At 40.4% G+C, this 24,713-nt stretch overlaps 1 protein-coding gene across 2 annotated transcripts in view; it reads right to left on the bottom strand.

Moving 5' to 3' along the window:
* Positions 1-24,713, bottom strand: part of KDM1A (lysine demethylase 1A) — a 38,752-nt gene that overhangs the window by 13,067 nt on the left and 972 nt on the right. The window contains exons 2-7 of one of the 2 annotated variants that reach the window (XM_060257594.1): positions 20,937-21,102; positions 14,013-14,072; positions 7,361-7,494; positions 4,181-4,259; positions 1,819-1,911; positions 814-920 (exon numbers count right to left, since the gene is read on the bottom strand). In XM_060257594.1, the coding sequence (XP_060113577.1) occupies positions 814-920; positions 1,819-1,911; positions 4,181-4,259; positions 7,361-7,494; positions 14,013-14,072; positions 20,937-21,102 (639 nt within the window). The remainder of the gene's footprint in view (positions 1-813; positions 921-1,818; positions 1,912-4,180; positions 4,260-7,360; positions 7,495-14,012; positions 14,073-20,936; positions 21,103-24,713) is intronic. The other variant, XM_060257595.1, reaches the window with a different exon arrangement.

Consider the following 24,713-nt stretch of genomic DNA (forward strand, 5'->3'; position numbering starts at 1 on the left):
ATGCAAAAATCGAATAATCCAAAACAATATCTACCAAATGACAATATGGGTACTGCATATATCAAACAATACAACAATAATATAGTCCTCATATAGGAGAAATCCACTAAAATGCCAGTCAGCCATTTCAAACAACACAGACCTGCCTAAAATAAAAAGAAAACAACCCCTGCGAAACAAGCCAAATTTTTAATCTGGCAATGATAAGTAATCAGTGAGGGGCCCTGATGCATCCATAATAGACAGTGTTCCACAAAATGGGTGCCACTTTTGGAGAAAGCCTGGCCCATGCCCTAGGAGCCTTCACTTCCAGAAAACAAACCCATGTCATAAAATCTGCCGCCAGGGCTGTTCCACACACCCAAAGATTCCCCCTCCCCATCAAGTCCAAGGCAAAAGACATTCAGAAGTGGTTTGCCATTGCCTGCTTCTGTGTAGCTACTCTAGTATTCCTTGATGGTTTCCCATGGAAATATTAATCAGGACTGACCCTGCTTAGCTTCCAAGATCTGATGAGATCAGGGTAGGTCTCATCCTGGCCAGGTCACCTAAAGGCACAGGGAAATACTATCGGAGTAGCTGCTATGCAAAGCAAAATAAATACGAAAATAAAGCAGGCAACTGCCAAGAGAATCATGGTAATCCCCTTATTCAGCCTGGGTTTTTTACCACTCTTGTTTGTGGAGGCATCATGTAAACCGACGGCGGTGAAAAGGACAATTCACGACTAATACAGGCAAAGGCAGGAGAGTAATGTTTGTAGCCCTAGGCTGTAACATGTGGCCTTAGCTATAGACCTTTTCAGGCACTCACCCTTGCTTCTAGGAGTGTGACATCCATGCCGAAACTCTGCAGCTGGCGAGCTGCTGCCAAGCCAGACACCCCAGAACCAATGATGATCACCTTGCCAGTCTTCTTAGCTAAAAATGTAGAAGCACAAACAATGGCATGCAGGTTGTGAGCACATGTGGAGTGGGGTCTGACAAAAGAGCAAAGGTGGAAATAATTGGAGTTGTGCTCCTCTCTCTGAGCTGGTAATAGTTTTTGAGCTTAGAAAATTGCATTAACTCTGTGGGCTACTGATGGAAAGGTAGCATATTTTAAGTAACCTGAAAGAACAAATCTCTGTACTACATTTTCAGGAACAACCAATCTGCAACCAGGAAGGGAGCCTGTCTCAGTTCTGGGATCCAGAATGACAAGCAGTTTCAGACATGGCTTCCAGTAATGGTGGCCCTTCTGGATGAAGGCAAGGCATGCTGGTTTGCAAGGTGAAGACTTTTTTGTTTTATCTGGCATTCCCTCAATGTTCCTCTCCTGCCCGCCCTGTTTTAATTGCTGTTGTGTTTTTTACATATTTTATAAGTTTGCCTTTAATGGGCTTACGAACTTTTAAAATAATGTTCTATTTAACTATTAGCCACCACGGTAGCACTGACTGGGCAGAAAGGCAGGAATACGGAACACACACAGCAGGTCAAGACTGCCAGATCTCATCCATTGCCACTGAGTTGTTGCAAACAATTTCAAGGGAGGGACTGTCATGTGGGAGGCAAGGTAGGCAGGCCAGACTACAGTAGCAGAATCCATCAGCTTTATACTCCAATGTAACTGAGACTTAAACCACATGGGTAGACTTCATACTCCAGGAGGAGAGTAGCACATGGCACAGCAAGTCAGATGCTGAACAAATACACAGAAGTTGTCACTGTGCCTTCCTTCAGACCTTGGCTCAAGCATCAAACCTTTACTTGGAAGATGGAGGGGAATACACACTTTGGCTCGAAGAAAATATTTCTGAACTTCTGAACTTCTTACTTGGTAGAGGCTTGACTCTTTTGTAGATTCCAAAATTGATTAAGCCATGCCGCTCCAAATAGCTATGCACTCGGTGAACTAGCACAGTATCACCTACAAAGCCAAAAGGTAAAAACATGTTAGTGAGTGCATACATTGTAAAACTAGCAGAGATATTGGCTATATTCTGATAAACTCCTATTTATTCATCATGAAAAACTGGGTTTGTCCTTAGACTCATGTGCTCAGGCAAACATAGACACAAAACCCTTTCTGGACTCAGAACTAAGAATGAAGATTCCTCGGTTTAAAAAGTTATGACATCCAAATTGAGATGATTTCCCTAATAACTGTTTCTTGTCTACAAACATTCCAAGTCTAGATTAAGTCATCCTCTGCACTCTTGGATTGAAGGCAAGATGCAAAAGAGGCTCAGATTCTTACATTGCAATGAACTGTGGCTCCTTTCAAACCAGGATGTCTTCAGTCTCAGGAGGAAAAGCTCAAGTCCAAGAATAAACCAAGCTTATTCTTGTCACACACAAATGTACAAATGGAATTAGTTTGTAATGCCTGCACACAGCCATATTGCTGCTAATATTCGTTTTAGTGGCCAGAAGGCAATCTCTGAAGAATTTATGCTTTTGCCCAAACCATGTTAATTTTCCAGTAATGGATATTCTCTTCCAGCACAGACATACTAGTAACAAACACATTAATGATTTAAGCAGGGCTTTTTTTCCTACTGTGGTTAACTTTGTTTTAACTTAAAATGTATATGAAAGATTCATGAGACCTGCAGAGCATGCATAAGGCTCTTTTGCAGTGAGCTTTCCCCAGCATAGGACAGATAGAAGGCCTTTGTCCCAGAACATTTATAGCCAGCAGTCAGTTAACCTGCTGTTATTTAAAACATTTTAATGCAAGTTGACTTCTAATACATCTCTCCAGTCAGGAATGCAAGGAAGACCTCAAACAGTAAGTCTGGACCAGTGAGAGAATCTTAAGACAGCAGACATGACAGAGCAGCAATATTCAGAGGGAATCTGTGGCATAAGCAAGGAGTGTGCAACAGTAATACAAGCACAGAAAAGCTTGAAAAATGTCTACAATGAGATTAGAGCCAGTGATTTATCCAAGGGAGGTGATCACAGATGTGTCTCTTTCCCTTTCCCTCCAGCAGTTCCTTTCCCAAAACTAAGAAAGTTGATTCCTGGAGCTACAGGACCCCTCTGTCACAGTTCCTAGCATAGCTGTGTTCATTAAAGGAGGAAGACAGGGAGATTTCATTCTCTTCCCCCCATCAGTGCAGCCCCCGCATCATAACTTGTGTGGCTATTAGTCCATGTGAGTCCCCCAACTTTGGGAATCAACTTTCCTCGGATTGGAAAGAGCTGCTGGGGAGAGAAGGGAAAGATCCACATCCATCAGCACTTTCCACGGACTGATCACTGGATCCAACCCAATGAAATCTCAATGTTAAAAGGAGGGTCTGAACACATTTCCAGTGGTCAAGAGGAGAGAAGGCAAGCTTCAGCTTCAGTACTCTGCAGAACTCTCTGTTCATTTCTGTAACAGGTGTAACCAGAGCTCTTCTGGAGCAGGAACGCAGTTCCGGCTGGGTTGGTGTCCCGGGGGGGGGGGGGGGGGGGGGCGTGTCCTGGCCTAATATGCTAATGAGTTCCTGATGGGCTTTTCCTACAAAAAAGCCCTGTGTAACAATGGTGCTGTCAGGAGGTGTGACGTATTATGCAAATGAGTTCCTGCTGGGCTTTTTCTACCAAAAAAGCCCTGTGTGTAGCACACATATTATGCAAGCATAATGTAATTCTGACTACACAGAATAATTTTTCAAGGTGCAGTGTCTTCTCATAAAGCACAGAGTATGCAAAGCATTAGGTGGAAGAGCTGTTAAAGGTCAAGGCAGCTGGCACTGAGAGAACTGGAAGGTGAATTAAGCAAGGCCTTGGCTCAGATCTCCTCTTTACCATGAGCTCACAATACACCTGGATAAGCCCCATCTTTGCCTCCACATTCCCATAAACAGATGTCGATATAAGCTACAGTGCTGCTCTAACGACTATGACCAGGTAATCCAGACACAGAGCTTTGAACACCTGAAAGTGTCGCATAAATGCCAGAAGACAATAGCTCTAACTATACCTTAGCTTTGCCCTGAGAAATGAGATCCAATCAAGAAGAGAGAGATGTACATGCATGTTTCCAGCAGGCTTTTCAAGTCTATTACTTAAAAAGTCTCTGCTGTAGTATCTCCTCTGTACCATGTTGGGGCTTTGTCTTTTTTCTTATCTTAGAAGGCCATTTTAACAGACAAGTCCATGCCCCAAGGGGGATATAAACAAGCACAGGAACATCAACTTACCATTATAGGGTGCTTCCAGCTGCTGCAGTGTTGCCTCAAATGTCAATTGAATCTTTGGGTTGTCCAACCAAAGCTGCAACTGTATTTAAATGACATGACAAACCATTTTACCACTGTAAATGCTGTAAGCAAATACACATTACTAGAGACATCTAATGAATACATGAATAAACCATCACGTTTTTCATTAATTTTTATGCTTATAAAATAGTAAGTTTAAAGTTAAATTGACAACTGTTGGCTCCAAATGACCATTTGGTAACAAGAGAAGGAGACCCCAGCTTTGGGTGGTGCAAGCTGTTCTCCCCTCCGCAAAGTGATAAAATTGCCAGGCTTCCCAGTCCTGAAACACAGATTGGAAAGAGCAAGCATGTGGGACTGCAAGCTGAACACAAAGTATGTAAGTTCCCTGGAGCTAGTCAGATAAGCTACACTGCAGCACACTGCAGGTAACTTTGCAGTTACCTAATTATTAGAAGCACCCTTGCAGTACAAGAGCGCTATTTTCCTACTACCAAAGGTGCCACACATACGGTGACCCTGTAGGGTTTTCAAGGTAAAAGACAGTCAGTGGTGGTCTTCCTCAGTGGTTTCCTGTCCAAATACTAACTTAGCTTCTAAGATTGGACTAGCTTGGGCTATCCAGGTAAGGGCATTGGGTTACAATGCTTTATTTGAGCCAACACTGCAATTTGGCAAATCACACTCTTAAAAGACCTTCAGTTATAATGTGACACATTTCAGACCACCACTGAAATAGGATGAAAGGGATGAAGGGGGGGGGGGTCTCCGTTTCTAGACACTGACCCGGGACCTATGCAGTACGGCAAGACAACCAGACTGCACATACAAACTGAAGACTGAAGCAACTGTATCTGGAGGTACCATGAGTGCCCACAGAGCTCTTTGGAGCTTAGGAAAAAAAGAGTGTTGTGCCTCGAGGAAGCAACATACCGTTTGGTTTCTGAGGTACAGGAACAACTTCTGAGTCTACTGTGCCCCACTGATAATATCTGGGAAACATGCTGCTTCTTGGGATGTCATCCGGTCACTTCCGGTGTACTTCGAGGCTCCGTCATCTTGCCTTCAGAGGTGTCCGCGGATCGTCCTCCTGCGGTGCCTCTTATTCTGGCTGTTGGAGGGGTGTCATTGAAGTGGCGTCCCCATAGAAAAGCCCTGGAGGGTTTTTTTTTCCAGCATGGGACTTGTGGGGAGCTGGGGGTTCAGCGGCGGCTGCCCCTGTGCTTCCTGCATGTCCTGAGGCTCTGCAGCCATGAAAGCTGGCGCACCAGCAGAAAAAGATGAACACCCGACTGCTTTCTTTTCTTTTGCTTTTGCACCCTGCCTTTCTCAGTACGCCTTTGATGTAGCATCTTTCTACTCCTAATGTGGCAATTCTACTTGACAAGTAAGTGACTTTTCAATACCGCTGGCTAACGAGAGGCTAGCTCGAAGGAAGAGAAATAAGCCTCATATAGTCTACGAGCAATCTTAAGTATCACTAACTATTTAAATTGGATTGAATACAAATACTAAAATCGACCCGGATTATTATTCGACATATGCAAAAGAGACTATCATTAGGCTGCAATATGATCTGAATATAAAGGAGATATATTTTACAGAGATCTGTCTCTGTCACCTGACTGTATTTGAAGTGATAACATTTGAAATCTCAGCTGGAGCTGTTGTGGAATGTGGAATTAACAGGACCCTGAAGTTACTTTTCAACTTGGATTAAGAGACTGAGTTTGCTGTCAGAGAAAAATGGCACTGCCTAGCGAAATGACATATAAAAAAGTTTTCTTATGCAATATTAATTCTCTGAGACAGGATCCTGGCTCATTAATGCAGCTTATTAAAGAGCAAATGGGTATTCTTATGCTGAAAGCTAGCGAAATTGAAAATCTACAGGAGTTGAGTGCTAAAGAGATTCTGCTGACATCCGTGGAATTGGAAAGGGAAAGTGTTATGCTCCGAAACCACCAAAAGAAAACCAAAATGGATCCCTATGGCGCAGCAGTAAAACAAGACCGGAAATTAAGATTCAGTGAAGTCATGTGGAGAGGGGGAAATGGTGTTGAATTCTTCCTCTCATTGTTGATGGGGCAGGCCACATTGAGAAGAGAAAAGGTACATCCCAACCAGCAAATTAAGATGCGAAAAGCTTTCAGGAAGAAGGATTTTGAACTTTTCTCATTCTTGTGGATGGCTGGATATGGAACTCTAAGAAGTGACATGCGATTTTAAAAGGCAAAGTGTGATGTTTGGGTCGCATTAAGTGGGTTGTCTCTGGTGTAATATGGATATGGAAGTTAAAGGAATCTAAAAGTGTTTAAATTTTGGGAAGAAGGATTCCTGAACTCTGATTTTTCTGTCTTTTTTGTCGGTTAACGAATATGCAATTATTAATAATGAATAGATATGTGATTTTAAAAGAACATGGGAGATCTTAAAGAAGGAAGGGAGTTGTTAAAACTTTAATTAAATATATAGTTAATTGGGATTAATGCTAAAGAGTGCAGATAACACATTTTTTATATAGCAGATTTATTCATAGTATGTTTAATTGGTGAAAATGCTCATATTTATGTAAGAGTTGGATTAATTGTTGAAAAGGTAGATAGCACAATTGTTTTGTAATCTGGTTGATTTGTTTCTAACATGCCTTTTTGGAAAAACTGTTTAGACTGAGATAGACAAATTAAGTTTTATTTTTTGTAATTTGTTAAAGATATGATTTCTATGTGTCTATTTTAATAAGGATTTTGTTAAACCAACAATTTAATTTGTGCTTATAATAAAGCTAAATCAGGTAAAATTGATGCTGAGATGGTTTTGAAATTTTTTTCTTAACTTTATATACTTATTTGTGTTCAAGAAGAATTGTTTAGATTCATATTGTTAGTACTAGTTTATTAAAAATTTTCTGTAATGAAAGAAAGGATGGTAAAATATATGGAGATCTTTATACTTGCAGGTAGAATGATCTGGGTCTATTGGAGGTAGAATTATAATTGATATATTTGTACTTTTTTCTGTTTCTGCTTTTCCCATTCTGAAATGCCCCTTTCCCTCTTTTATGTATCTTTTGCACTGCTTTATCTTTTTGAAGTTAAAACCAATAAAAATTATAAAATCTCGGAAAGAAGAGTGTTGTGCCTCGAGGAAGCAACATACCGTTCGGTTTCTGATGTACAGGAACAACTTCTGAGTCTGCTGTGCCCCACTGATAATATCTGGGAAACATGCTGCTTCTTGGGATGTCATCCGGTCATGTGGAAGTCTGCTCTGGAAAGCTGCCCCCTCCACACCTAGGATTAAAAAAACCAGACATGTGACAAGTACTGCAAAAGCACCCGGAATGCCAGGATTTCTCTACCAGAGCCACCTTTGATACCACATGAAATGTGTAGTAAGCTTGACAGCATCAAACTGGCATCTTACTGCAAACCACTGGCCATTCCATCCTTCCTTCCATACCGTGCCTTTAGGGGTTCTAAATTTAGTTATTTTAGTAAGAAATATATAAAGACAAAAAAGGACTTGACACAAATACTACAAAACCAACAAGCACCAGCAATCATCTGGTAATTGTGGAAAAAGTGAACTGGCTTAATGGCAGGTAAAAGCCCATGGAAGTGCTTTGTGGGAGGAAGGCACTTCCGCTGTCTATATGAGATTTCCCTTTATGGGTGACTGCATAGCCATTTCTCTGTAGAACTTAGGAACAAAAGTGAATGAAGCAACTGGGAGGCTAAGTATGACCAGACAACAGACTTGGGATCTCAAGAAGTAACAAGCTGGTGTGAAACAGTCACAAACATCAGCAAGCCACTGAGATGAAGACTCGGGGGCATGCAGAAGAAAAAAGGCTAGCAGAGACCACCAGCAGAGGGTGAGCTGTCTGGAACAACTGTGGAAAAGGACCATAAGAAAAGGATCAGGGCCCAGGATCAAGCAAAGTAGAATCTCACATCAAGGGATATTTATGATATTAATCTTTTAACTGAGAACCTCAAAAACTTTGCTTACAGCGTAGTCAACAATGCCAAATCGCATGTATCACAAAAGGTTATCAAGGTTTTTCGGTTTTATTTTTGCTGAGTTCATTCTGCACATACATACACACAGCTCCTTGATGTCATGCTGCTATCCTCACTCTTACCCTGGGAAATTGTTGTGGATGTTTGTGGATGCAAGCAACAAGAGTGGTACAAATTCTGACTACATTAAAATCTTCTTCCTCTTTAAATTCTCCACTATAACTTGTGAATTCTTGCATAATTTTCTCATTCATTCAAGAACTCTACCCATAATGTCAAAGCTATCTACACTCTAAAAAGCCAAATCTTTAAAAAAATGATAGAAGGCTTCTTAATTGGGCAGGGAAGGGGGAGAGAGACCTTAAAACTAGCATTACTCTTGAACTGGAATGATTGAAGTTTGGTCAAAGACTCCAGAGGTGCAAAATGGTTGCAGTTCAGTCTTGTTAAGAACTTTTAAAAAGGCAGAATGAGTTTGGCCAGGGGCTATTACTGCACTATGCCAAATAGGTGTAGTTCTACAGGAAACTCTACAGAGACTTGAATTCCTAAAGACCAATCCTACAAAAACTTATGCACATGCCCAAATTTGCACTGCAAACAGTGCACATGCTGTTTCAACAGTCACTGAAACATATGGAAATGCTTAAATCCCAGTCAAAATATATAAAAGTGTGTGCATAAGTACTGTCAGAAACAACAATAAAACTTCGAGGTTTTCCCCAGCAATACTGGAAACACAGCACTTCCTAAGGAGTGATCTGATGAGCCTTCAATTAAATAAATACAGATCTACCGTAATTCAGAATAAGCCTTAAAACAGAGCAGAAATCTTAAAAGCCAGATGAGTTCCAGCTTTAACTAACATAGCAAAAGTTACAGAGATGTCAGCTGTGAACCACTAGTCTTCTGAAGTCCTAAAGGTACACCTCCACTGTAGTCCACAAAAAGCTTACCAGCTTGCAGTAGTAATTGTGGTAGTCTATTATTTCCTGCACTGGATCTTTGGTGCTCCTATTTATAACCCTTTCTTTAGAATTTCATCTATTATGACTCATAAGTACCTACAACCTGATGAAGTGGACTTTAGCTCATGAATGCTCAAGTAAGGGTAAAAAGCTTGCTAGACTTTAAAGTGTCCCAGGGCTCCTGTTCAACTTGCAGTAGTTTGGAGCTTCACTAGGATAGGGGATGGGAGGAACCTCACTCATTTTTGCTGACCTAATTTATTGTATGTACTTATTTAAACCTTTACTAGCCTCATTTCCCCCTGGCAGGACTCAAGCGGACTTACAGTATAAGACACTTTATTAAAAACACAATAAAACAATTAGAAAACCCATAAAAGTCACAGTTTAAAAACTCCAATTAGGACTGCTAATAACAAAAGCTAAATCAAAATGCAGCTCTAAATAAAACTCTCTCCAACTGCCTCCTGGAGATCAACACTGAGGGGGCCAGCCGCACCTCCTTGGGAAGACTGTGCCATAATTGGAACCACCTCATATTCCTACTTGGGAAGGAATTTACTAAATGGAAGAAACTCACCTCCTTCAAAGCCACTTAATGCCACTTGGGAAGGGGGAAACAGTCCCCCCCCCACCAAGTCAAACACATCAGCTTCACTCTGACAGGAAATCAAACACATCATTTCAGTCTGCAAGCTCTACACGCATTTGAACATGTAATGGAGATCAACCGGGAGAAATTGCTAAGGCGTTAGAAGTGCTACAGAAAAATAAGGCAACCTCCTCCATTACACAGCAAGATGGCTTTTAAACTGATGGCTGCAGCTTAGGGGAACAGATGTAGGACCACTGCTCAAACACTAATGTAGCTGAATTTCTAACGGGTAAGTTTCCTATGCCTCAGCATATGCCATTAGTGGCACTGTGGGCAATAACTCATGCCTGCAGAGTTGTGAGGGAGACTTCTGAACAGGGCACTGGCTAATGTCAGGAAAGATCTCCAGCAACAATGACAAACATTTACTTACAAACACTTTTGAATGTCTGTTGCAAATACAAAGGTGGCATTTTAAATTAAATTATGCTCCCAGGTATCTAGATCACCTTCACTTAACATATTATCCCATAATAAAGAAATGCTAACTGGGTTGTTACAAGAATGCCTAAAAATTTCAGGATCCTGCAATACAGTAACATAAAGCATCCTTACAAGTTTCTACCTTCCCATTTTAGTCATGGCCCACAGAGTTCCCAATGGTCTCCCTTCTATTCCAGTCCACACCTGCCACTGCAACACCACAGGGTTAGATGCTTCCAGATTACTTGGTGGGCTCCTGTCTAAGAGTACTGTGTGCAGTTCTGGTTGCCGCACCTCAAAAAGGATATTATAGCATTGGAGAAAGTCCAGAAAAGGGCAACTAGAATGATTAAGGGGCTGGAGCACTTTCCCTATGAAGAAAGGTTGAAACGCTTGGGACTCTTTAGCTTGGAGAAACGTCGACTGCGGGGTGACATGATAGAGGTTTACAAGATAATGCATGGGATGGAGAAAGTAGAGAAAGAAGTACTTTTCTCGCTTTCTCACAATACAAGAACTCGTGGGCATTCGATGAAATTGCTGAGCAGACAGGTTAAAACGGATAAAAGGAAGTACTTCTTCACCCAAAGGGTGATTAACATGTGGAATTCACTGCCACAGGAGGTGGTGGCGGCCACAAGTATAGCCACCTTCAAGAGGGGTTTAGATAAAAAAATGGAGCACAGGTCCATCAGTGGCTATTAGCCACAGTGTGTGTATATATAATTTTTTTGCCCGCTGTGGGACACAGAGTGTTGGACTGGATGGGCCGTTGGCCTGATCCAACATGGCTTCTCTTATGTTCTTAAGATTAAGTATCCATCCAGAACACCAAAGATTTCTAGGAAGATATAGTCTGCTCATGTACTACATAAAAATCAAGACTTTTCACCCACTTCATAAGTTTCAGGTAAAAACATCTTGCTGCCCAAAGCCCAGATAGATTTCAAAAATGTAAACACACACTCATTACTAAGAGAGCCTATTCTAACGATGTCAGTGTTAAGGTTTTTAAAGAAATCTTTTTCTTGGGCTTCTGTAGCCAAAATCACAAAGTACTCACAGCCTTTGCAAGAACATGCTACTTAACAGAGGTAGCAAAGCTTATATTTGAAAGCTCATATATATCTGAAACTCCCTGACTATGGAAAATTATCTGCAGAGATTCCCTTTCTTGTGAATGAACATTCAAATACACAATCCTCATCTGTATTCTAGTAGGGAAAGAATCCAAGGCAGAGTAAGAATAAAAACTTACAAAGGCTGCAAGATTACTTGTGAGAAAGGCTAATGAATTCAACAGGATAAATCCAAGTGGGCAGCCGTGTTGGTCTGAAGCAGTAGAACAAAGTAGGAGTCAAGTTTTACCTTTAAGACCAACAAAGTTTTATTCAGAATGTAAGTTTTCGTATGGATGCACACTTCCCTATCCCCTCGTCTGAAGGGGATGCATGCATACAAAAGCTTACATTCTGACTAAAACTTTGTTGATCTTAAAGGTGCAATTCAACAGGACTTATTTTTGACTAAACAGGTATGCAACTGGGCTCTAACATGGACATAATTTTCTGTCAGTGCACTTTCCAAAGGTGAATATGCTGGGCAGTCACACCTATGTGCGAGAAAGTAGTAAATTCCAATACATACATCCACACTGCTTTCTGTTCCATCCACAAATCACCACAAACAGCACGAACTGGTCTAAAAGTTCATGACCTGTCACAAACTTCTGTACCTGAACCACAAACAGGGCAAGATTGATGATGATTTTTTCTTCATGGTTCGGTTTGTGCCCATCCCTAGTAAAGACAAGCTTCAAACTGCATGGCAGAAACAGAATCATGTCAAGTAAGTACATATGCACTGGAATAATATCCAGCATCTTTGCACAATGTGTGGTATTTGTATATGGTACACACAGCTTTGAATAATAACAAACTACATATATTTGTTTTGATTATTTAATATTAGCATTTATTGTATGTGGCCAAAGGTGATTACAATCAGTCACATACATAGAGGAGTGACTCACAAAAGCACACTCTGCCACAAATTTTGTTAGTCTTTAAGGTGCTACTGGATTCCAGCTCTTTTCCACTACAAAAAAAGAGCATGTTTTCATATACAAGAATACAAGGAAGGGTTTTCACATTGCAATTAAGCATGCAAATCCTACCAAATTCTACAGTGAAGGAAACTAAATATACCCTGACTTAAAGTACTACAGTTTTAAAATATTTTATTCAGAACAGCAACTCTTTCAAAACACAGCAAGCCCTACTAAGTCAAGATAGGTGTCTGAGCCTCCCATAAATAACACATACAGAATGATAGCCTGGCTTAACCTCAACTATGGAGACACGTAGATCACATGAAAAGAGAGGAAGCAAGGCCTCCTGGATTCAAAACAAAGTTGGGTTCCTTGGGGGAAAGACTCAAGGCTTGAGAAGGAGGAGTTCACTCAGCAATGACGACAACATTGGATTTATATTCCGCCCTCCACTCAGAATCTCAAAGCAGCTCACAATCTCCTTTATCTTCCTCCCCCACAACAGACACCCTGTGAGGTGGGTGGGGCTGACAGGACTCTCAAAGCAGCTGCCCTTTCAAGGACAACCTCTGCCAGAGCTATGGCTGACCCAAGGCCATTCCAGCAGGTGCAAGTGAAGGTGTGGGGAATCAAACCCGGTTCTCCCAGATAAGAGTCCGCACACTTAACCTCTACACCAAACTGGCTTTCTAGCAATGGTGCAGACCCACTTCTACTGGAATGACTGGGGCAAAATGATCTTTCGCCTCATATCAGAATTACAATAGAGAAAAGTCCTCCCTACCCAGTTTCAAAAGTCATTATTATACAGCCTTCAAAAACCTCCTCTCCACACAATATGTTTCAAGGAAAATGTTTTCTGGACACTGATATGTCTAACCTCCCTAGGAGATTTCTGGACAAGCCTTTAATTTTCTACACATTTGATCCCTTAAATACACCCAATCTGCCACTCAAACAAGTAAACCCCACCTTCTAGAAATTAAACCCATGAGACAACATATATTAATTTGCAAATACACTCGAGAGAAACATGAGTAAAAATCCTGCATCCTCCCCCATATCTATAGTATCTGGAAGTTTTATTTATTAGCACTGGTAACCAAACATAACTAGGCTCTAAGATTTCAAACAAGTCTTGATCCTATACCTGATCAGGTATGGTTTCAAGAGTCAGAAAGGCTCTTGGGAATTACAGCCCCTCAGATACAAAACTGAACTTGATTAAATGTCAACCCTGAACGAGTTTGACCATTACAACTGCAATACTGAATAAGCTGTTGAAAAGGAGCCAAACTGAAACTACAGAATACACCTCAAGATTGAAGTTATTTTGCAACTAATTCTATCAAAATGCAGAGCAACTATCTAGAAACCAGGTAATCCCTATCTGATACCAACTCCTTTGCAATGGAAAAGACGTTGTGGCTCTGGAGAGGAAAGCTAACTGCCTTTCTGAGTTCTCAGCGCTGGGAAGAGCAGAGGGCTGTGAAACCTGCCTCAAGTACTTCTGAGTAGTTTTTAATCATGTTCTCCAGGCGCATCACCGAGATGTCCCTCCCTTGTGCAGTGGGCAAATACACAGCTTCTGACCCTCATGCTAAAGCCGGGCCACCCGCACCCACTTGCAAGCATCTATCCCTGATTTGGGGGCTCTGGCTAAGTGGCAAGCATCAAACACCACCCTCACCTGATGCTTGGCAGTCTCCATACCCTCCAGAACTGTCGTCTTGAAGTCCTCCTGCTTGCCCTGTGGAAGGAAAGAGGAGATCTCAGGGACCTTACTCCATAAGTTAAAGTCATTTGGGGATATCAAGGCCTGATAGTTGGCGATTGGGGGTTTAGTAGTTCACCAACTAAAGGGGGAAAAAACATTGTCTGAATTCCATTGTGTGGAATCTGTGTCAAAGGCACCACACTTCTCCAGTCTTCTAATGCTTCATCCTTGCTGTTGGAACCCTTTGTCAGACTGTTGATGGGGGAAAAAATAGATATACACAGTATTGCACTTGGTGGGTTAATACTAATAAATCAATTTAATAACAGATTAGAGCAAAATGAAGAGTACACTTCCTGGCACCAATAGGAAGAGTATGTATTTCAGTAGTCTAACCAAGGGTTTTAAACACCAAGGATTTGACAGTCTTGGCAATAAGGCCTTCCTCACAATCATGAACTATTCTGAAGAGGGACAAGGGGAGAAAGCCTGATACTCTTTTCATTTTCTACCACAAAACAAGGAAATCTTTTTGTCTTTAATGCTCAGGGGGTCACTGAAGCTGTGTGTACCCTCCAGCAACTCAATGCCAAAATAACTGTTGGCTGAATGTTCAAGTATTCATCCATGTATCACTACTATTTTGAGTTTCTAACATATTCAGAGATGCGAGTGTGATAAACACACAAAGCTTATAAAGCAATTCTACAGCTTTCAAGCAGCTAATCTTCCTGCAGAGAACCAGCTAGTGAATACACAGTATCACAGTGTGCAGCAACGAAGAAGATGCATTCTGCTTCTTCTAACTACACGTCACTTCCTAAAGGAAAAGGGTTAAGAATTCACTAATGACCTCCAGCTACTCTTCAGTAGTCTACACTTACATCAATCAAGGCTTCCTCAGAACAGTACAATGGGGAAGCCCCAGCACTCCAAACTATCGGAGCCTACGGAGCCACTAAGTGCAGAGGGACCTTCTAGGCCAGCACCTTGACAGCATCTCAGGACAATATCCACTAACTATTCTGAACAGCAAAGTGCTCTTTTAAGTTATGCTGAAATGAAGGGCACTAGGGAGACTCTGGTATAATAACAAAGTACTTACTACCTAAATACAGTGACAGCCAACCCTTTAGTTTCCATATAGAGAAAAATACACTTTGAACAACTGAAGCTTAACCTTTATGTGGTTAGCAAACAGTAGTCCAGGGAAATCTACTAGCCAAGTCAATGTTCAGTGATACTACTTAGGCCAACACAGTTGCCACCTATTTCAATCATTCTTTTGTCTTCTTTCCAGAGAACAAAGGAGAATCTAGAGGGGACATACAGGCACACTTACTTTGGGCATTTGGATTTTCTGGAAGAGAACTGGCTATCAGGCCACCATCCCATTTTTTTCATTTTGCCCTTTTTTAAGGACAGGAAGAGAAGCTCAACATGCGCATGCTATGAGATACCACGATGGAGGCAGTACAAGCAAGAGAAGCAAACAGTGGGATGCACAGAAAGATGAATGCAAGGGCACAAGCACAGGAGAAAACCTGAAGGTACTTGGCTCCCAACCCAGCATGATTACTGAACTTGATTCCTCAGCTAAAATAGTTGCCAACTACAGATATTGAATGGAAAAACGGATCACACAGGAGATAGTGTTTGGAAATTTCCTTTCTACTATGGAAATGTGAGCTAGCTCACTGTACACCCTCATAGAGAAATTCCCATACCTTAAGTACTACTGCCACCCAAAACTTGAACACACCCATCTCTGCTCCTACCACAGAAAAACTTTTTTTAAAAAAAATATAAAATTATATATTTGCTGCAAAAGAGCAAGTCGATTCTTCAAAATACAACTGACTATCAATATGTGTACCTATATCAAGTCTTCTGAGTCAACGTTTTTTTTAAAAAAAATTGCTTAGCCTAACATATAAAGACAAATCAGAAGAGAAAATTTGCCAGCAGTTGTTGCAACCAAAGGACAATTTCAAATGCATGTTACCTTCTATATCACAATTAATCTGTTTAGCCCATCTGTGTTCCTCCACCATTTTATCCTCATATTGATACTGACAAGAGGACTAAACTAACACGTGACTAACTCACAATGATCCAAATCAAGTGCAGATGTAGTGTGTGTCCCTGTATTGCCCCCTCCCATATTAATGACAATTTTGCATTACACATAACCAGGTTCACAGGTATAAGTTTGCAAACTTGCTTCAACTCCCTTTTTTCCAATCTCTGGCTTAAGAAAGTATAGTGCTTTGCCCTGTGCTGTATACATATGTAATACAAAACCATGGCTATTGTAAGAAAAGGACAACGGAAAACAGCTGGAGGGTTTGTGGAGACCTGGCACTACATCTACATTGGGCCCCAATTAGTTTCACAGCATTAACTCTAAGTCTCTGTAATTCCTAGACCAGCAATGTAACAAATACACTACTTTGACTCTCCATGTTCCAATCAGAATTCATTTGTACTGCTAGCTCCAAATTCCACCTGGTCAAGTCAGAAAGTATTACTCTAACTTCTGGATGCATTAAACAGAGCAGTCATTTCCATATCCATCTGGCTCCTGCAACATTTGTATTATCACTCATGCTCTAACTGTAGCAAAAGCCTAAAATCCCTTTCTGGCAAAAAAAGGAAGTTAGCACTCTCTTTTTAATCCACTGTTCCTGTGTACATCAAATACGTATGGGTCTAAAAAAACCCAACATGTTGAACTATTTAATTATTCTGCATTTGAAGTTCTTATTTCTGACATATTAGCAACAAAAACAACACAGGAACACAATTGTGGGATATAAAAGTTTATTCAGTTTATTCTATTTAACAAAGCATATTTACATTCCACATACATATTTGACTCACCTAATTCTTGCTTTCCTTGTAGCAGCAGAGTGCTGGGAGCAGCCATTGCTTTCAATATCTTACTGTCCCATCATCCATGACAGCACAGTCAATATGAAATCCTCACTGCATTGTAAAAAGCAGTGTGGGTGAAAGGACTACCATTTCAGACTGGTAAATAAACTAATCATCTATTGTGTGAGGATGCTGAATGTGACCCTAAAAATTCTAGGTATAAATTCACAAAAGACCATGGCTGGGCGACTTGGTAAGCAGCATGTTAGTGCTTAAAGCTGAGGCATGTCTAAAATGGAATAAGGACAAGGAGACAAAGCCAAACAAACAATGGAAGAAACAACTGAACTATCTGAACCCTACAAGAGGGGAACATGCATAAGTTTCAGTAAGTACTTATGTTGACAGGCGAGCTGAAAGAATATATTTATGTTGACAGATGAGCTGACAGCAGAAAGATTATGAAAAAATTCCCAACTGTTGAGGAGTAATTTCTCTCAATCTAAACAAAAGTGACATGTTAGTATTTTGAATGGGACATCTTATCTCAGTAGTAATAAAGAGAGTTTCCTACTTACAGTTTGTAGAAATAACTGCAGTACAGTTGCAACAGAACATCCAATCACTAATATGCTTTGCCACCTTTTCAGCAAACTCTAATATGAAGTTTGCATAATTTTAAGCTACAGGTGCAACCAGCACAAATGTAACGCTTGTGTACTTCCTCATCTTCTCACTAGAACATTCAGTTGAATGTACAATTCTAAGTGTTATGAAATATACGGGTTAGCTAGTCATACAGGGTGTTGTTTTCTATATAATCTGAAATATGCAAATGTTCAATGAACTTACAAACACCCCTACCTTCTGAAGGCTGAGACATATAGAAGGTACAACAGATTTATTGCATCTACACCAGTATGTCTTGGATTTCCATTCTCTCCACTGTATGACTACTCTGCACAAGTCAGCTTTCACCACCAGTAGAGGGGTGCAAGCATGTATCCACCCCCTTTTTACAGAATGCACAACTCAAATGTGATGTAATAAATGTAAATATAAAAAAGTACAAGCGGTCAGTAGAAGGTCAAGCCAAGGAGCAAGTGGAACATTTCAAATACCTAGGAGTTATTTTTCAAGCAAGCCTTTTTGGAAGCTGCACTTGAACTCTGTTTTATTGGGAAGGCCATCTCAAGATTTTATTATTCTTTTGGTGGCCAATATGTTCCTGAGGCAGTTGACGTATTTAATGCCAGAGTCTCCAGGCAGATGCTATATGTTGCCAGGGACTGGATCAGAGTAGTAAGAGACATCATCAACAGACCACTATGAAGATTCCTATATAATATTTTGGGAATCACTCAAGGTGTCTGAGAGCTGAAGTTGGGGAGATGTCCTTTGAAGCAAAGGGCTGGGGCAGAGCATTTAATCTGAAGGTTTAGGGGAGGGACGGTGGCTCAGTGGTAGAGCATCTGCTTGGTAAGCAGAAGGTCCCAGGTTCAATCCCCAGCATCTCCAACTAAAAAGGGTCCAGGCAAATAGGTGTGAAAAACCTCTGCTTGAGACCCTGGAGAGCCGCTGCCAGTCTAAGTAGACAATACTGACTTTGATGGACCAAGGGTCTGATTCAGTATAAGGCAGCTTCATGTGTGTTCATGTGTTCGTTAGGATCCTAAAATCAAATCTAGAATTAAGCCTCCTCAGACTAGTGGGACTGGGACAGATTACAGGATCACAAATTATCACATCTGGGTATTGCTCATGATGTGACAGAAACGAGTAGACAAAAATTGACCCAGCTCATTAAAAGATGTCTGGGGGACTTTGATTATGAGAATATGTTGATTAGAGCTCACAGTATGTGTTCATCTTTCTCAGTAGGCATTCTCCTTCCAAGAAAAATGCCAAACTATCAATCTGAGCTAACTCTTCTGAAGTACAGAAGAGCATTCACACTTGCACGTCTGAATGCCCTGATATTAGGAATGTTAGGAAGAACCCCATATTCAGATAGAGTCTGCAACTGTGGCAACAATAGAATGGATATGTGGATAATACTCTTTTTGACTGCCTCAAATTTTTAAATCTAAGAGCTGAAATGATCTCTCAATTAGTAAATCAGGACTTTATCTATTCTTTTCAGAAGCTAAATCATCTCAACTACTCAGAAATAAACATAACAAACCATGTTGTGTTTCGCAATATTTCTGGCAGCTGTTATTAAGTTACATGGTAACTTTTGTAGTTAACTCTTAGGCTCTGCTTTTGTGGGGTGAGGGTTGGCTGCTTATGACTGGTTGTGAAAACAGTAATCAAGCAATAAGGAAGTAAAAAAGTAAAGGTAGTCCCCTGTGCAAGCACCAGTCATTTTCGACTCTGGGGTGACGTTGCTTTCACAACGTTTTCATGGAAGATTTTTTATGTAATACCACTTCTTGCATTGTTCTCCTAATGCTATTTATTGTACTGACTTACATTATGTAATCTGACTTGAGCTCCAGTGAGAAATAATATAAACAGCATATGAAATAAATAAAATACTGAAACAGTTAAGAAATCAGGCGATGAAGCGTATGTTACTTTGGGTTATCTACCTCCTTTTTGCTTAGGAAGACTAAGCTCTTACTGACAGATTTAAAGTACCAGGAATTAATGTCAGATCATTTACTAGTAAAGCTACCAACGCAAAACGTCAACACTCATATTTTTTTATCAAACAGGCATCTTGCCACCACCTCCAACCAAATAGCAGTTTAAAAGTGATTGAGGATGGGGTGAGATAATGCAAGAAACAGTAGTAAGATTTCATAAATGAATCAATGCCATACAGTTATGTTTTCTCAGTACATAATGTTGGCAAGGAACACCAAAAGTAACCCTATGGATCTTTCAGGTATGATGTCTAACTATGATAACTACTAACTATGTTTAAATGCTTTGCCTTAAACCACCAAACTGTACTCACTGAAACTGGCATCTTCTCTCCCAGTTCAGACACTGGGACCCAGATACTAATCTGTTCTAAGGCTCCATACAGCTGCCTTGTCAAACCCCTGCAAAATTTCAAGGACAACACGTCATGCAGAATGGATGCAATTCTGTCAAAAGAGCAGGCAGTGCTATGTCGACTGTTTCTGGCTATAATCCCAATTAGTTTTACTGGTAAAACTCCTGTTGTCACAGTTCTGCTGGGAGAGAGGCTTGATTTAAAAAGCTGGAACAAGGTTTCATTACTTGCTACCAACTTGCTGACTGCACCTCACAATTGCTAACTTCTTACAAGCAGAAAACTGTCTCTTCAGGGGCTGCAAAATACACACATTCTCCTGAATTTTGTCAGTAAATGGAGAAAAATACTAAAAGTAATCTATACAAAAAGGGCAACACAATTATTTAAAACAAATCAAGGAAAAAGAGTACAGAGGACGAGTTAAATACAAGATGGAGCCAATCTGTTAGGCCTATGGATTTTAAGCCTATCCCTAAACAGCTAGAATATTTGGGAAGGAGTCCAGAGTACCAATAAATTAAAAATAAAAGTAACTATGTACAGAGGACAAGTTAAATACAAGATGGAGCCAATCCATAAGGCCTATGGATTTTAAGCCTATCCCTAAACAGCTAGAATATTTGGGGAGAAGGAGTCCAGAGTACCAATAAATTAAAAATAAAAGTAACTATGTCCAGCATAGCAAAGGCAGAGAATTTCATTACCTGGTCCCCAAGATTCTTCTCAAATAGAACACAGACAGAATGAAGACTGAAATGCTTGCAAAGCAGATATAATCTTAAGGTTGGGAGAATTGATAATGGAGCCTGTACAGTCAAAGAATAAAAGAAGTCTGACCAAATGTCCCATACAGAAGGCATTTTCCAGGCTCATATCAACACACTGCACATGTGGCCCATCACACATATTCTTCCCTTCTGGGGAGAGGGGGTGCCACTCCACTGTCTTCAAAAGAGCATGCACACTTTGATACAGAACTGCAGCTCTGCTGGTGGGTGCCTTCTACTCACCAGATGGCTCTTCTGGCTCACTCTCATTCTCTTCTTCAGGTGGTGGCGGTGGAGGGGGAGGAGGCAGCTTTTTCTCTTTCTCTGCTTTTGCATTCCTTTCTTCTTCAGAATAATATTCATCTTCAGAGAGGTTAGCAAGGCTCTCGTCCATTTCCCTGTACTCCACCTATAAACAGAACATGGAGAATAAGTCTATCAGTGGCTGCTAGCCAAGGTCACTAAAGGGAACCTCCACATTCGGAGGCAGTAAGCCTCTGAAGACAGGTGACAGAATGCAACATCAGGGAAGGCCTTGGTCTCTATGCCCTGCTGTTGACCCTGTTGAGGCAGGATGCTGGACTGGATACTCCACTGGTCTGATCCAGCAGGGATCTTCTTATGTAATAATCTGAGAACAATCAAAGCTGAACATTGACAAAGCATTACCAACAAATACAAATGCGGTTTTCAGAGATGAACTAAGATCACTATAAGTTACTTAACAGAAAGAAGAGGATTTTACCAATGAAAGTCACATGGGATGTGGGATGTCACAGGTAAAAGCACTTAGTCTTGATATAAAGCAATGTGTTAGCTTATCAATAAAATCTCTGTATCCAAACACTAAAAGTGCCACCTCTAACAATAACTCATTTAAAAGCACAGCAAAATTCCTTCATGTTTTGCTTGATGAGGAAGTAATACAACTCTAGTTAAAGAATCATACTAGGATCTTCTGATACTGAAATATTTGATTGCCATTGCTGAAACAACTGCAAGGCAGTACCAGTGTACTATGAAGAATCACCACCTGTACCGATTACAAATGCCTGTGAGGAGCAATTCAGAACAAAACCCAGAATAGTTTTTCCAAATTGCCAGATAGGAGACACAGAAAATTAATACACTGCCTTAATTATTTCAGGAAGGTAATTTCTCACAGGAATCACAGTCAACCTATCTGGCTACTGTGTGCCAGGTTTAAATACTACCTAATTCAAGAAAGCTGAGAATCTGATTCCCAGCTACTGGACAAGAAATCAATCTCAGATAACTGGTACCTGCTTTAAGCATCATGGTTAATTTGAGTGAGCCAAAGAGTTTCATCTTCAATCTTGATGGGAGAGGGAGGGCAGGAACCTAATCCACTATCAATTGCAAATGTTTTTCTACATAGTCCAGCCCAGATTTACAAGAGACAACCACTGTTTAAGTTCTATCACGCTTGTCTCAGTCCCACATATTTACATTTTGAAAAATGACTATAATCTAAAGGCCATGAGAATCCAAAAAATTCCTGGACAGACAAGCACTAGGAAAAAAATATGCAAAATGTCCACAGGTGTCTGAGATCTTACACTACAATGAATGCTGTTGGAGCAAAACGTCAACACCAGGATACTGTCATCATAAGCAGTGTGCCTTTTAAGTCCATAGACTTCAACTGAAACAAATCACAACCTGGATGATTTTTACACTGTGCAATCACAGGTTTGTGGCCTGTTACCACTTCCTAAAACGAGCACATACAACCAAATTTACCCCACAACACCCTACAAGTAAGGAGCACATTGCTTCTTACGCAGACGTGTTCCATCACATACAATTTGCATACATTAATAATCATGTTTCCCTACATGGCCCCCAAGAGACAGCCCACAGCATCCTAGTCACCAAAAGTGTGCACAGTGAAACTGAAGCCATGTGTGCATAGCAGCAGTGCACCAGACATGACTTTTATACCCAATAAAGTCCCAGGATTCCAGGATTGATGGAAAACTGCACTGAGCCACACAAATCCAGTCTCAACTCCTAGTTGGCCATGAACAAGGTCTAGGAGGAGAAATGCAGTGCATCTCATCACCTTTCATAGTTTTCCACCAATAAAGCAGCTCTGTGACTAGAGTACTGTGTGAATGGATTCACTGAAAACATACTAAGCAATTCTGTAATCAACTATTAAGTACTCTGGCAGATCCAACTGCAAAGTTTCATTTTTTTAAAAAAGAACTCTCTGTTGTGGCACACCAAGAACTAGAGCAGAGCACATATGAATTGTATTAACTCAAAGACTGTTTTGCTTTACTAGTTCTATATGCACAGGGTGTCCTTGCCTGAAGACCCAATAGTAAATCACATGACTGCACACATTTCACTGAACATATAGCATCAGCAAAGCTGCAGCCATCGATTTCCCCATGCAAACAAGTGCAAGAAAACAGACACATTCACTCACAACATGTGACTAACTGCACAAAGATTTCAATGCTTTCTCCTATTAACAAAGGATTCTTTATTCTGGACAAGCAAATTGTCAGACACAGTTCTGTAGTACCATTTTTTTGGACTGGTTGTCAGACAGCAGGTTCAGCAGCTGCTGAGACTAAGGCAAAGTAATCTATGGCTACAGCCCTATGCACAGTTATTTGGGAGTAAGTCTGAATGATGTCGATTGTCAATGAAGTAAATCTGAATGAAGGCCTGGCGTGACTACCTGGTCCATGGGGTCGCAAAGAGTCAGAATCAACTGTGCGACTGAACAACAACAACAACTGAATGAAGTAAAGAAGACTTCTAAGCAAACACATGAAGGATCGAATACCAGAGGGACAGAGCTGTAATAAGGCTGTTGCAACCCAAACAGGAGCCTTGCAATATTGAAAGTCCAGCTTTAAAACTAATCTAAAGTTAAGAAAAGCTTTAAGATGCCTTGAGTCTCCTCCTTTGTTAAATCTGTGAGAGAGTCACATGTCAAGCAGCTCTAACATGCAAATAATAAGCAATACATTAGTTTCAGTCCTTTCTTATTCTTGGAATAGAAGATCTGGCAATTCTCAAACTCTTCCCCATCTCACTGTAACTTTATGATGACTCCCAAGCCTGATTTAAACATATAAAAGAAGGAAGCAGCAGAATCCTATGTAGTATCACAAACCAGATCCTATCAGACTACAATCCCCCTTTATCAAAGTGAGGGGGGGAAATCCTGAAAGAAAACAAACCAATACAAAAGAGAGAAAGCGAGACTTCAACATTCTCCCCCTAGTGTTACCTTTCTATTTGCGAAAAATTCTGAATGCTTCCCCCAGGCAAAAAGCAACACCATGAAAATAGAAAATTATAACAGGTAAAATTTAAAACTCCTCACTAGCTTTCTATTTGCAAAGAAACTGCATGGCTTCTTTTTTTAAATGCACAGGGTCACAGATAACTTTCCACAAAACAGTAGATGGAAAGATTCAAGCCCAGGAGTATTTGTCTGTTGTGTTAATCTTCTACCTGTGAGATTTCCTTTCCTCCTTCCCTTTTTGTTTAACGTTATCATAGTAAAATATACAAACATGTAAGACCTAAATCTTTCACAGCACTCTTACATTTACAGAAATCATGTAACATTCCAAGAATATTTGTTTCCAAGTGTTCAAGAAAGAATAAAAAAGAGAGAGAAAGAGGCATTAGTTTTAATATTAAGCTATTATAAAAACAAGCATCAGAGAATCACCATATAAATTTTAAAAAGCACTGGAGAATCTTTTTACAAAACCAAGCATTAAATATGAACAGACTACAGACTAACAAAAAATATCCCCCTTTCAGAATTGGATTTATGCACAAACTGAGCGATCCATGTTTTATGGGCTCAGTTATGAGGGGCCTCTAAATACAAATAATGATCACAATAAATTAGCATTGTTGATATTGGCTGTTTATCTCATTACATATACTAAACACATCTTCCACTCTATTTTAATGTATTTTTCTTCTAATGGCAAACTACATGTATGTTACTTGTTAAAA

This window comes from Heteronotia binoei, chromosome 17 (assembly GCF_032191835.1).
Source record: "Heteronotia binoei isolate CCM8104 ecotype False Entrance Well chromosome 17, APGP_CSIRO_Hbin_v1, whole genome shotgun sequence".
Lineage (NCBI taxonomy): Eukaryota > Metazoa > Chordata > Lepidosauria > Squamata > Gekkonidae > Heteronotia > Heteronotia binoei.